Below are 15602 nucleotides of genomic sequence, written 5' to 3'. Positions count from 1 at the left end.
GTTATACTTGATGTTATCTATTCTATTGGATGATCAGACGATGCATCTGCCACTCTATCTTATCTTGTCATTCTATCAACTCTATTGGATGCTCTATCTAACCTAATCTGATGTTCTACTAGATGTTCAATTTGCTGTACCGGTCTTCTATCTCTCTTTGAGTCTTGATTTATAGCTCTACCTGATCTTCTATTTTCTCCATTGGATGTTTTATCTAACCTATCTGATGTTCGACAAGATGTTAAATACACAGTTCAGATTGAAGATCAGATCGAGCATCCCATAAAATGTTTACATATAACACAAGATTCATTAGATAGAAATCCACTACATGTACCGTGTATTTAACATCTTGTCGAACATCAGATAGGTTAAATAAAACATCCAATGGAGTAAATAGAAGATCAGGTAGAGCTACAAAACAAGACTCCAAGAGAGATCGAAGACCGGTACAGCAAATTGGACATCTAGTAGGACATCATGAAGTTTAGATAGTTCAAATTGAAGATCAGATAGAGCATCCCATAAAATGTGTATATATAACACAATATTCATTAGACAGAAATCTGATACAATCTAAACTACATGATGTTCTACTAGATGTTCAATTTGCTGTATCGTCTCTTCTATATCATTGACTCCATTGGATCCTCCATCTGCTGCTCAATCTGATCTCCTATCTACTCTTCCGGATGCTTTATCTGATGTTCGACAAGATGTTAAATCCACTGTATCAGACTTTCTATCCAATGAATCTTATGTTATGTATACTCTATGGGACGCTCTATCTGCCACTCCATCTGATCTTCTACCTGATGTTATCTTGCATTATCTTATCTTCCATTGATTCTATTGGATCCTCTATCTGCTGCTCTATCAGGTGATCTATCTGATCAATCGAATGCTTTATCTGATGTTCGACAAGATGTTAAATCCACTGTATCAGAATACTCTATGGGACGCTCTATCTGCCACTCCATCTGGATCTTCTACCTGATGTTATCTTGCATTATCTTCTCTTCCATTGATTCTATTGGATCCTCTATCTGCTGCTCTATCAGGTGATCTATCTGATCTTCTATCTACTCCATCGAATGCTTTATCTGATGTTCAACAATGTTGTTAATCCACTGTGTCAGATTTGTATCTAATGAATGTTTTATATACTAAATGGGATGCTATATCTGACCTTCTAGCTACTCTTCCTGATGCTCTAAGCTATCTGATGTTCTACTAGATGTTAAATCTACTGATTCAGATCCCCTATCTGATGTATTGTTTGTTGTATCCATAGATGATCTGATGTTCTACTAGATGTCTTATCAGTTACTTTGTCGGCTCCTCAATCTGATCTCTATTTGATGAGAACTAGGTATATCTGCCATATACATAGAGTAGATACAACATAAGATACATCAAATAGAAAATGTGATACAATTAATAGCGATTAATTCCATCTAACATAAAAGTTTGTTTATTAATATATATGTGTGTACATATACTGTATGTGAATGTGCTTGTACTTGTGTTAGTGTCCAACACAAGTTGGACCCAGAGATACAATGAAAATCATTCTTGACTAAGAGAATTTAACTAAGGTAGTGTGTGTGTGTTTGTTTAGGAAGATGACTAGCTTGTGTCTGCCTATAAATAGCTCAATAAAGATCACTATGGCAAAGGAACTCCCACAGGCACCTTGACTTTGGGAACTATGCCCCTAAGCATTCCCCCAAATCCCAGCCCTGAATTTAAAATACACAGATATGCTGTTAGATAAGTGTTGCCAAAGAGCTACAACCAAGCACGCATGTTTTTACCCATTTTGGCCTTAGGGATTAAACTGTCGAGGCATTCACACTGATCACAGATCAGGGGCTGCAACTCTCTGTTTGTGTCAGTGTGAGTTGCTACCGTACTGAACAACTCATTTAGACGCAAAATAAAAATGAATGGAAATTCGGAGAGGGAGAGATAGCGGGAAAGAAACATCTGGACGGGGATTAGAAGAACTAAAGGGGGCTAGAAAGAGGAGGGGTGGGGTGAGGGACAGAAAAATGGTAAAAGCGTAACGCACAGGGTTAAAGGAGGAGGTTGAACAGGAAGGTGGGGGAAGGAAAGAGCAGCTCTTACTTGAAAGAAGCCGGGAGGCATGGGTCCACCTGGCATGCCATCGTTGGGCGGCATGTTACCCATCACAGGACTGGGAGCTGCTGCCGCACTCTGAAACAGAGAAACACGCAAAGCCTGGTCAAAAAATTGATTCCAAAAAATAATAATAATAATAAATTCTAAATAAAATTCCACCTTTTAGCCATTCAAACTATTCTTTTAAAGTTTGTAAATGATTCCATGTCTTCCAATAATAATTCCATTATTCCAAATCGACAGGATTTGGGTTTAAATACAACAACATACAAATTGAATCTCTTGTCAAATATGTGAGCAGTTCTTTAGGTTGAAGCCGGGGCCCCCCACACCCCAGACAAAGCCAAACTCAGCAGTGTCTTTCCCATGATGGTAAAGAAGGGGTAGACAGGGATTACACACGACCCAGCGCCCCCTCCTCCACCCTGTAATCAGATCCCTCACTCTCTGGGTGGAGGAGGGTAAATCGCCTCAGTGCCGCTGACCTTAATAGTCCAGACACTCACCGCTGACCCTAAGAGGGCAAAGAGCACCGTTCCATACACCAACATACAGAGTCATAGGTACACCATTATCTGCCTTTTGCTCTAACACATATGTAGTAGCAAATCACCCCATAAAGCCAAATGTAAACATACAAGTATATATTCAAGATCACACAGTCACACACACCAACAGTACAGGCAGGTCGAATTGACTAAAATTCCTATGGGCTTCCTCCCACCAGCACCTAAGCATGAGAAGGACTGGGGCCGTATTCACAAAACATTCTTAAGAATAAAATTCTTCTTAACTGCCAAATTCTATTGCAGAGTGATTAACTCCCGTCAATCCAGTCACAACGACAATAGTCTGCACACTTATTATGATATCTACGGTAATCTGCAGGCAGCGCAAAAAGATGGACTTTTGTGTTTTTCAGCAATTCCCACCTTTCATTAAAATAACACCAAATAACAACTTTAATTTTCTTCTGAAGTAAAAAATTAAGATGTTCTTAAGAAAATATTTGGGAATTCTTCCGAACTTCTTAGAATTTATCTAGAAGATTTTCGCAAATCCGGCCCCTGGTTCCATGTTTTTCATGACCTTCAGTTCCGGTAACGATTCTCAAATGTCTCAAACCTTTTCAGAGAATAAAGGCCCGTTCACACCAAGAACGGTAACTATATTAGCATCTACACCAATGGACAACAATGTTCTGTTTATTTTAAGCATGCTGCAATTATGTTGTAAGCTGCTTTAAATGCTCAAGCTCTTTAAAGTTTGATGCTCTCAATGTTTTTATCGTTCATCAGTTGGAAAATAATTCAATGATATAGCTTCAGAAGACTTGGAAGTAGTAAACAGGGGTGTGAATCTTCACTGGTCTCACGATTCAATTCAATTTAATTCAATTCAATTCAATTCAATTACGATTATGTCAACGATTTGTTGCATGATGTGTTGCATCCTCAATTTTCGGACCCACTTTACATTAGGTGGCCTAAACTACTATGTACTAACATTTTAATTAATAATTTGATACAATGCACTTATTGTGTACATAAATGTTTTTACATTGTACTTACATTTTAAAAAATACCTGCATGTAATTACATCTGTAATTAATTTCTGTAGTTACATTTCTAATTACACAGTTGACACTTCCCTTTCACCTAACCCTACCCTTAAACTTACCCATACCACCACACCTGTCCCTAACTTTACACATATTCCACCTCAATATCAGCAAAGGTGTTTTGCAATACAATTTGAACACAGTAAGTACATTGTACTTATTTTTATGTAAGTACACAGTAGTTAAGGCCACCTAATATAAAGTGGGACCCAATTTTTAATATTACTGCACATGGCAACATTTTCGTCAATTAATACAAGCAGTCAGATATATGAACTCCCTTTTTATTTGATCTGCTTGCTCCAAGAAAGAACACTTCACGTATGTAGCAAACAAACAAAACTTGAGTCTGAACACAGCAGACAACAGGAGCATTTAGAACTAAAAAACACTAATAAATACTAAAAGTGCATGAAACTGTCAAGTAGTGTACTTAAGCACTTATACAGCTTATATCACAGCTCCAGTGTCTTCAACAGGTGGCGAAAAGGTTTTCAACCACAGAATAAGGCTGTATATCCTTCGCAATGAATGCTGCCACAGATCTGGTTATTCTCTTCCCTTTCTCCGAGTTGGGCGGCAAAGTTGATATCATTTGATCCATTTTTGGGTGGGCTGGGTCCGCCTTGGCACTGGCAAGTCTTAGCATCTCAAGGTAAAAACGGATAACGTGGTTTCTTAAGTTAGTTGTATGTGACAGGCTTTACACACAGCGTGTCTTGTCCAGTTTGTGCTTACCAGTTTGTTCATAAAAGCCGAAATTTTTAAATAGTGGGTACATTTTTTTATTACTCGCTTTTGTGTTTCGACAAATGACAGGCAGGCTATAATCGATAATGGTCTATTACTGCACCAATGCAGAATCGTCCACGTCCACATCGCAATGCATCATAGAAATAATTATTTTCAACACCTTAGTAGTAAGGTCTACTTTTATTGTACTTTTATGAAGCCTTTTAGAGCTTGAAAGCCTTTGCTTAGCAAGAACATGGTTCTAAATGTTCCTCGATTTCTGTTTCATGGAACTAAATGAAGTTGAGTGATTGACAGAATTTTCATTTTTAGATGAACTATCCCTTTGTTCATCATTGACCAATCAAAAGTGCCAGCCACAACTACACAGCTCCACATATTTACATATCATTTATATACAAGCATGCTCTTTCTCATAAACGAGGGAAGAAAAAGGGTCCGGAGGCTGGTGCTGGGCAGATAACAGGTGAGGTACAGCCTGGCGCAGTGTTTGCATGCAGTGGAGGGATTGGCGAGTGTGTTTGGTTAAGGAAAGGGAGGGGCTGAGTGACAGATCGGGCCGGAGAGATTTTGTTTACACAGTGGCTGGTGTAGGTTTAACCAGCACATTGGCTCCGACTCTATTGCCACAGCATATGAATGAGTGGTTAAATACTTTCATTAACACACAGAGATTAACTAAAGGAAAAATCACTGGCCAGAATGACCAGCAGCCCATCAGCAGTAGCAGGAGTCGTTGGTAGCTCACACACACACACGCAACTCCACTGCACTCAGGTAGAGCGGCAGAGGGCCCAATCGGCTTGTTGCCATGACAACTTAGACCTTGGCTCTCCCGCTCTCTGGTGCCCATTAAAACCCTCAGGCCGTCAATCACTCGCCCGGCCAGGGAGCGAAAGAGAGGGAGCGCGAGAGAAACCGAGAGAAGAGAATGAAGATAGAGTTTAAAGGAGCCTGTGGCTTTTGATAGGCCTGGCTGTTTGCTACTGCTATCTCTCTCCCTCTCCACCACATAAACAGACACATTCCAGTTCCTGTTAACACTTCTCGTGCCGTGCTTTGCATGTTTGTCCAGCTCTCATCCCTTAAAGCGAGAACATTACACATGAACTGATTTTCCAAAGGTTTTACCCCTTAAGGTGCGGCCTCATTTAGCATTGTTGGAGAATTTCCACTGTCATTTCAACAGGAATCCACGCAAGTGGGAATATCGCATTAGGGTGAAAGATTTTCCCACGCAACTTTGGCAACGGGTTCAAATTAGTCACACAAGTTTGCCATGCAGACAAACAGAAAACTGCTTGGTTTGAAAGTGACAATGCAGCTTTTTTTTGGCACCGGACATAATTCCAATTTGAACAAAAAAGCTGTATCAAACAATCATTTTAGCTTTGATATACATTTTCCAGGCAATTTAAACAAAATGGTGTCCTTTGTCATCAGATCACAGTTTTGCTTTGAAATTTGAACTTTCATAAAATGATTTATTATATGGCTCTGTGGAATACTTGATTCTGATTGGTCAATCGCGCCATCCAGCGATATGTTATTCCCTGATAACAACCGGTAAAAACTGATAACACAGGCTCATCCGGGTAACTGAAGTCAGCGCTATACGCTTGCTAGGAATGGTTTTTCTTCATGAAAGTCTTGCGTTTGGTGAGCTAATAATATATTAAAACTCAAATCAATATTGTGTATAGTTATTTAATTATGTCATCCGGGTCTCAAAGACTCGCTCTCATTTCATACAAATGCAGCAGCTGCCATTTTGCGACGATTATTTAATGGATTATAAGACAACAAACAAGATTTTAAAACAGTTTAATCTCAAATCAATATCTTTTATCCTCAAATTTTTTATGTGGCGAAATGACGCTTGCAAGCAACTGCTTTCTCCACAAGAATAAGGGGTTTATTCTATGATAACAACCGGCTGGATGTACATTATCCCTTATATAAAATATGCGTGAATGTTGTCTAAATCATCCAACATAAATTTTTAATGATAATTTTTCACTGCCAACAACATGTACCTGCTTTTGTGCATATTTCACTTTGGGTACGTTATTGATTGTATTACAGCAGAAAGAAAGCTCATCATAGACTCAATAAATGTACCTAATTAATTATTAATACACCATGAATAATATTGGTGACCTATTCGTTCACCTAGCATCCACACACATATACACAGTCCAAAGCCTCTGAAGTAATTAGCCAATGCTGTTTTAATTATCAGTATCAATCGTAGGGCTCGGCAGCAGACAGCGGGGGAAAGGCTTAATCTGGGCATCGATCTGGAGCAGGGATCCAGGATGAGGCATGGATCCTACCTTATCTGTGTTCAGACGAGCAGGGTAACCCAGATCACTGCCCGACAAACACATGCACATGTACTCTGGTAACAAGCGGTCACTGGCAATTCAGCATATGCTGAATGAGCGATACAGTGGCTCAGAAATGGACATGCAAGCACGGAAGTCATCTTGATGGGTTAACACCATTGGCTAGTAACAACTTCAGAAGAACCCTAGTATGAGCAATAATAATCTCATGACTATGAGATTATTATTGCTCATACTAGGGTTTTTCTGAACTCTCAAAAAGGTATTAAACCTAGGTGTGCATGAATGTTGATGAGGAACAATCCAGAACACCCTAGAAACCACCAAGCAATAGCCTAGCGAGTAGTCAGAGCAGCTTAGCAACCACACAGTCCTGGCAACACCATAAAATAATAAAAAACTTGGTTGGAATATTAATTATTATATTCCAATAAATTGTATATATATATTTACACAGTTGAGCTTTTAGAAATGAAAATTTAAACCCTTATTATATTAATTTAAATACAGTCAAACCAAAAATTATTCAGACACCAAATATATTTTTTTACTAGCAGATGCAGGACACTATAGTTCATTAATGTAAGTGAGGATAGCAAAATAAAGTAAACTGACATATTATACCACAAAATTCTTCATACAGTGGACTACCAGTAAAATTGATTAAAAAAAAACATTTGTGACCAAAATTATTCAGACACTTTGACCTGATTATGTTTTGCGTAAGTGTTTTTTTCTTTAATTGCTAATGCGGCCTTTTACACCACAGACTGAACAAAATGAAGCATTGCTTGGTGATTGGCTGACCTAAATTGGTATTATCTAATTGTTTACTTAAAGGGTTACTTCAGCGATTTAGTATCAAGCTTTCCGTAGAAACCCGGTAGTATATTCAAATTATGGTACTTTCCCCCCTCATATCCCCCTGAGACAAAAGAATTAGGAGTTTTATTTCTGGAAAAAATCCTCCGATGACGCAAATATCATCATTATTTTTTAGCCAGAGGCTAAAAACTACAGCCAGTAGAAGTATCTAGTTATCAATGCTATCAAAGCTAGTTCCGCATGTATTCAACCTACCCAAAGGGGAGAGATCTCACACACAAAATGTAAATGCGCACGGCCGCTCAGATCGGGCGTTTATAGAAAAGTAAGTGTTTCAACTTTTCAATGAATTCCTATGAAAGTTTAGCTTCCATATGCGATCTGAAAACGCGCCACGGATGATTGCCGCGCTTACCTCAGCTCTGCTTAGCTCTTACATCGCTCTCGTGATGAATGAAATCTGACTCCTGCTGCGTTTGTCCCGTGACTTTCGTTCGGCTCACTCACATTGTATTGAAAAGACACGTTCAGTTTTTAATTGTGGTGTTTATTCGCTAACTGAACAGTATTATTGTATTATTATGAAGATCAAAATGGTGTAAGGAGTGGCCTCGTAGGGCAGCGAAGCAAGTGCATTCTGGGAGTTGTTGTCTTTCATCCACATGAGATAAAAATACATTTTCTGTCTTTTCTCAGTCTAGAAGGCACCAAATTCAAAAATAATTTCACATTTCTACTACATAAATGAACCAGTTTAAATACACATTCATCTTCCCAGCGCTGAAGTACCCCTTTAAATTTAACAGCTGAAGGCTGATTGGCTGATTGTAATCGATTATATACCTTTCTATCAAAGTTATGACGTTATCAAGATTAATTTGTTCTGACACAGTTTAACAAAGTTCTTGTCATATTTTATTACCATTTTTTTAACTATAGTGAATAAACCGTGATTATGTGAGAAAATGTTGAAGGTGTCTGAATAAATTTTGGTTTGACTGTATAAATAAATTCAATACATTTTTATTTATTTTTTCCAAATAAAAGTATGGTGTTTAGCATATCTGTTTTGTAGGGATGGGCAGTTTTTACAAGTATTGTATAAAAAACTTTGGGCTCAAAACAAATATTGACGACTAAATTAAGTTATTTAAAAAGTTATAAAAGTTTAGTTATAAAAAAGACGTTATTTGAGTATTTGTTGTCACCATATCCGAACAAGCTTATGATTATAAGCAATATACACACAACAAGCTTACATTTTATCTCAAGAACTTTTAGTGGGTAAACAGAAATATACAGAACAAAAGCATTTAAGCTCAAGCAGAGGGAACGAAAAAAAAAACGCTAATAAAGCAGACTGGCCCAATTATCGTACAGAACATACATATACACTCGAGTCGAAATATGGTTATTGTGTTTATATTGTTTCACATTCATGAACAAGAATACCCACATGCTAAGGTGAAAGTTGGCTCCTCAGTCTGATAACAGTAAGTCCGCCTGCAGAGAAAGCGAGCTCTGCCGACACATACATTGCAAAGATAATGGTATGCTAAATTTCATACAGCGCTTTGTGTTTTCTGTTCTTAAATCCATCTCCCTCGACGACACTTAAAGGAAGCATGTCTCGACAACATTTTGCTATCAGATAAGTTATCTTCTTGGCTCGCTCGGGGGTGCAGCTGCGCTTAACTGTCATGAATGCAGTGATGGACAGCTGTCTTTCCTCATTCAACGGGTCAATAACAATGGTTCGGTGGTTGGATGTGTGATTTCTCATTGTGGTGGTGATATTATGAGAATTCGCATGACATGATAATTCATTTGATCAAAAGTAATTCCATTTTGTAAGATCATTTTGATCAAAATAATTCCAAACTTCGCTGTACCTAGAGGCAAGCAACGACATCAATTTTCTCTTTGTCTTTTGATTATTAATGATAGACAGCAGCAGTTTTATTAGGTTGCTGTCACTTTAAGACTTGAATGCACGGATCCGATACTGATTCTCAACTGTTTTACGCTCACTTAGGATATAACTGGTATGGTTTACGAGGATACTATTGGGCATTGCGACATAATTTGAGTCTATTTGACGGTTTAAACACATAAGCTGGAGAAAAGTACTCAATTAGGTAGTTTAAATTGACAAGACTTAAAGGGACAGTTCACTCAAAAATGAAAATTAGACCATAATTTACTCACCCTCACACCATCCTAGGTGTATATGACATTCTTCTTTCAGACGACTACAATCACAGTTATATTAAAAAATATCCTGGATCTTCCAAGCATTATAATGGCAGTGAATGGCAGGCCAAAATTTGAAGACCAAAAATAGTATATCAAATCCATTGGATATCCGCCAGTTACACTTTCTTCGTAAGTTGAATATGGAAGGCGGTCCACCCGAAGCTAGATATTTTACTTTATAACGTGTTAAATATGGATATTTTTCTTACAAAAACCCATCGCTTTGCTTCAGAAGGCCTTTATTAACCCCTTGTGTGGAGTACTTTTATAATGGATGGATGCACTTTTTTGGGCTTCAAATTTTGGAGTGCCATTCACTGCCATTAAAAAGCTTAGCCATGACATATTTTAATATAACTCCGATTGCATTCGTTTGAAATAAGAATGTCATATATACCTAGGATGGCTTGAGGGTGAGTAAATCATGGGGTAATTTTCATTTTGGGGTGAATTATCCCTTTAAAACGCAAATTAAAACTTTTTTGGCGATGCAACACTATCCTAATTGGGCATGTGACAATCCTGTCCCAAAACACGATAAAAAATCTTGAAATCACAGCGTGCAGCTCGCTTGTAGTGCAGCCGCAATGTGCTGATGTGAAGCCATTTGCGTGTCATGATAAGAATGAGAGGGGGGGGGGGTGGACGCGGTACAGCTGAATCACTCGGTTTTCAAATGATTGATTTGATCTGATATTCTGACTGTGTGGATTCATTTGCAAAGCAACATGTAGCAAAATTATTTATTTTTCGAGTAATTACAGATCGAATATTTGACTATTCGAGCACACCCTTATTGTCTTGCTATGCTACTGATTTTATTTGACAGAAATATTATTATTGTGATGCGTTTTTTTTTTAATGTCCCAAATAAAACATCCAAGATACCAGCATTCTTCCAACTTGCATTTCAACACACTCACTGCCTCCTCTGCTCTTTCTCCCAACATCCCCCATTTCCAATAACTCTGTCAGTGAAGTTGACTCCATAAAGATTAGCCAGTGAGGACCGGCAGTCATAATCAGCCATGCTGGCTGACAGATGTGCCTTTTAATCAATGGGGCGCTGGGACGGCATTCTACACTGTGTAACATAGGGAAGCCACTATGACGAGGGGTCCTTCTCTCTCCATTGCTCTCTCTTTCCCTCCCATGGCGTCAACAGCTGTTGTATCAATCAGGTGAATTAATTACCAGTAAACAAATCTGCTGAGGAAACCCCTCATGTACACCCTCACCCCGCAAACACACACATACTGTATTCCCAGAACCCCCTAGCTTTCTCAATCTCAGTGGCCCACAATTATGCTTGCTCAAGGGCCTAATCATAAGCCATGTACGGAGACAAGTGTGTTAATGTGTGTGTGGACAGGTGGAGAGAAAGTTTCCAGTCCAGAACCCCTTCTGAAATGCTGAAGCAGCAGTATAACTTTGAAACATGAAAAAACAGACAAATAGACACAACAGCTATGTGCAGACCCACTCCACCTGTTATTTACATTAGTTGTTACACTGCCACAAATGTTGCTACTGCCTGAACAACACTGAGCCAAAAAGCTAAATGTGGCTTTGAAATTTTACTAGGAAGTTTGAACATTGTAACTATGAAGGGATTTGCTTGGACAAGTATTAGTACAATCAAGGGTGTAGATTTGGTTTGAACATTGGGGGGGTTGAATGTTGGTATGCTGCCTGTTATTTATTTCTTTATTATTATTATTATTATTATTATTATTATTATTATTATTATTTTTATGTGTATTGTTATTGGATAATTTATTTATTCCTATCTATCTATCTATTTAAGATTTTTACATTTCACCTTAATGCATTTAAATTTTTTAATAAATTTTTTTTTTAAAGGGAAACATCGGCTCTTGAACAACTGTAAATCATTGATAATTACAGACACTGTTAAAAAAATGAACTAGCAAAACAAGACGGCTGCTTTGGTAACTTGTTATACTGATAGTTATAGCTAAATACATTGCAATGGATTAGCTAGCTAAAATATATGTTGTGTGTACTTAGCTATTACACAATATTCTCATACCTCATTCTCAGTACATGCTTTTTTTTTTTTTTTTTGCATCCCTCTCTGACCAGCAGTTAAATATTAGTCCGCTGTGCAGCGCTTCTCTTATTTTTTGGCGCTAACGTTACCCGTGTGCCCTCCCATTCAAACACCACTCGCGTTGTTTTGGTGAAAGTGCGACTCATTGGTTGGGCGTTACCAATCGGTTCAATGTAGGGGGAGTATTGTTTGTCAGATTTATTATGACAAACTCATATTTTATTAGGAACAAAATTATTATTACAAAATAAACAAATTCTACATATTTTTCATTTGATCTACTGTGATTTTCATGTTGAAATATTGAAGGGGTTGTAACTGATGGATATGAATATTGGTGGGGGGTGGGGGTTACCTCCCCCCACCCCATCCCATAAACTACGCCCCTGAGTACAATAAACAAGCTATATGCTATGTTGTTCATTAACAGTACCTAAACTCTGTAGATTAAACTGTACAATCAGAATTCACAAACAAACCTTAAAAAGGCACAATATGTAAGATCTTTGGATTAAAATATACAAAAAACACTAGAACAGTGTTACATATTTTGTTGACTTGTGTACTTACATTATCCCAAATGTTTCCAACAAGGTTTAAATCCAGAGAAATAGGCAATTTTAACCAGGACAGAGTGTGTCCATGCGTTGCCTATTAATGACATCATACACACCCCTTCTTTCTTTAGATCTTGTATTATGACCAAAAAAAAGTATAAAGTATATCGAGGGACCGAAGACTTAATGGACCAACGAGGAACGTAAACAGCTTTTGAGAAATTAGCTTCATTGAGGAGTGTTAAACACATCATTGCACTTCATGGTAAAAGATCTCCAAAAACAAAAAAGGGCCTAAGCGGTTTATTAAAGCCTAGTAATTTAACGCCATTTTACACAACAACATTTAATTTTTTTTAATGAGATGGAGGGAAGATGGAACATTGAGATGTACACAGGACACAAACATTATACAATGAAAATTTAGGTGTATAACTGTATATTGCAAAATTAATCAAGAAACGTCAGTTTACTCGACTCCTCTTTGTAACACCTTCAGGAAGCTACTTTCTATAGGTAACATCTTCAACATGTCGGTTATTTTCATGTCATCTTGAACCCAATGCACAGTGCTAAACATCCAGAGATAAGAAACGGCTCATTCTAAGTGCCGACACATTTGTAAATGTCTAAAAGCAAGAGACTGATAAAGGTAAGGGGGGCAGGAGGGTTGGATATGACGTAGAAATGTTTTAATGTAAGTGTTGCCATCCTATAGCTAATGTGAAACATGTAAGGCAGTCATATTACAATCCATACATTGCAAGAATGGTTGGCGGGAAGGGCGTTCCCATTGGGACCATTGATGCCTGCTGAAAAGGGGAGTTTCCTATCTCTCCCTCTCTTTCTTTCTCTCTCTTTCTCTCTCTCTCTGCTTTTCTTTCTCTTAAGTACGCCCTCTAAGCAGGCAGAAATCATTTCTCTTTGGAAAGAGTCTCTGGAGTTCCTGCTACGGGGTTAAGGAGCTTAGCGTACTATAGTTAACATTCACAGAGTCTGAACGCTGGGAAAGTGTAGGAGACCTAGCAGGCTGTGGGTACCCAAGAGGAGCTGGAAGCACAAGGAAAAAGAGAGGGCCTTGTTCCTGCCAGACAGGGGCTTGGAGAAGGGAAAACACAAACGGCATTCCTTAGACAATGAAGGGTCTGTAGCGCTGGACCTTTACGCTTGAGGCGCCAACAAAAAAAGAAACACAATGAAGGAGAAAAACTATGGGCAGGTTGAATTCCTAGATGAAAAATGATAAGAAGAAACTGAGAAGAATTAAGTTGTGTTGGCAGAAATAACCTAGTTAACAAGAACAAGAACCAAGTCCAGGCAAAAAAAAAGTAGACACAACACATCAAGATTTCAAACAAGTTGCCCTGTTCTTCAAGCTTCAGCCTGGTTAAAGTGGCTTTGGGTTCCCTCAGATGTTCAAATCCACAATCCCTTTATGCAGATTGTGAGTGAAACCACTGAAACGGAGTCAGCCAACTCGTAACCAGCTGTGGCAATCAGTGGTCAGCCCACCCAGTGGTCAAATCCATTTTCCATCTACAACAACTCAAGTTCTTTACTTCCACAGAAAGTTATAAAACTATCAATAGATGCAGTAGCATTAGTGGCAACCCAACTTCAAGAGCAGACAAAAAACTGTCGTCTAAAGGAATCGAAAGCACCTGAAGACTCACAATCACAGTTGCTGAAGAATAAGAGGCATCCAGGAGCTCAAAAGAGCACAAAGCTTTTCTCCAAAGAGCAGCATATGCATGTCATGCTAACCTGTGCTAGCATTCCCATCAATAACTAAACAGCCTGACAGAAATATCTCTCCCCAGTCTCATGCCCCAGCACATGCAAGGCTAGTCTCCATCTTTTTCTATTGAGAACAAAACAATGTTATGATAAAAGGTCTTGTAGCTCAGGAAAACAAAACACCTCAATTTGAGTGGAAGATAACATGCACACATTGCACAGATAACATGCATTCAATTATTTCATTATCATGTCTAACATTATACACTAATGTGCATCTAAAGCTTGATCATCCCCATATATGTAGATAATTTCCACCTGGAAAGCACTTTTGTTTCCACTCTACAGAATCCAGGCCGGCATCCAGGCTCCAGCTGACCATAATGCATTTCAAATCACCACGTTTATAGAAAGTGTACACAAAAGCCATGACACTGCACCGAGTCAACAGTTCTACTTGATTGTGATTGTTTATGTCAGAAGAACTACAATACTAGTGTAAGATCAGCCAAATTAACAATCCATTCAGTTGGAACTCAGCTTAATTGCATTAGCCATGTAGGAAGATGGAATGCAACTTTGCTTGTGTTGTAATGTGATTAGAGTGACACTTGAAACCAAATATTTGGTGTCAAAGTTAGGGATGCTCGGATCAGGATGTTTGCAGCCGATACAAACTACTATGCACTTCAAGTATTTATGACAGGTCATAAAAATCACATTCACAATCAATTTAACTGCATCTGGGGACAATTTTGTGTTGATATCTCAAACCAATCAAAAGTTATGTCATTTGAAACCATGGTAGCCTTTTTATCAAAAAGTCCAAAAAACCTCTCCAAACAAGTGATGAGTGTTTTACTGAACATTTTACATGTGTAAATGGTACAAAGGATACAAATATTTATAATTAGATTGAATAAGTAACAAGTAATAACCAAGATCCTGGTTGATGATCTTCAAGCGTTTCAGTTGTGCGCCCCTATTCTATGGCGCACGGTAAATCAAGACCTGTCAATCTGAGAGATCAGCCCAATTTGAGCATGCTCCAGCGGTAAAACAGAGTACGATTGGTCTCTACAAACATCCCTACCCACCATACAAGAGATCCAGTTTCCATTGGTTGGAAAACACTGCGTTATGATCGAGACGCGACTGGATCCAGGAAGTCCAATTGCTTTAAACAAGAAGCATGACTTGTTAGTCTATGAGGATTTTCTCACAATCTACATATCATGTTATGTTCTGTGTGGGCTCGTTTCAATGTGATTATTGGCCAATACCAA

General features: G+C 38.3%; 1 protein-coding gene across 1 annotated transcript in view; it reads right to left on the bottom strand.

The window, feature by feature from the left end:
• The window catches only part of ssbp4 (single stranded DNA binding protein 4), an 83756-nt gene that overhangs the window by 12496 nt on the left and 55658 nt on the right, over positions 1-15602 (bottom strand). The window contains exon 5 of the mRNA XM_079807892.1: positions 2131-2220. Coding sequence (XP_079664018.1) covers positions 2131-2220 — 90 coding nt within the window. The remainder of the gene's footprint in view (positions 1-2130; positions 2221-15602) is intronic.

The sequence above is a fragment of the Gobio gobio genome (genome assembly GCF_949357685.1).
Source record: "Gobio gobio genome assembly, chromosome: 24".
In the NCBI taxonomy this organism is placed as follows: Eukaryota; Metazoa; Chordata; class Actinopteri; order Cypriniformes; family Gobionidae; genus Gobio; species Gobio gobio.
Note: the sequence above shows the minus strand (reverse complement) of the source record. Positions and strands in the feature narration are given on the sequence as shown.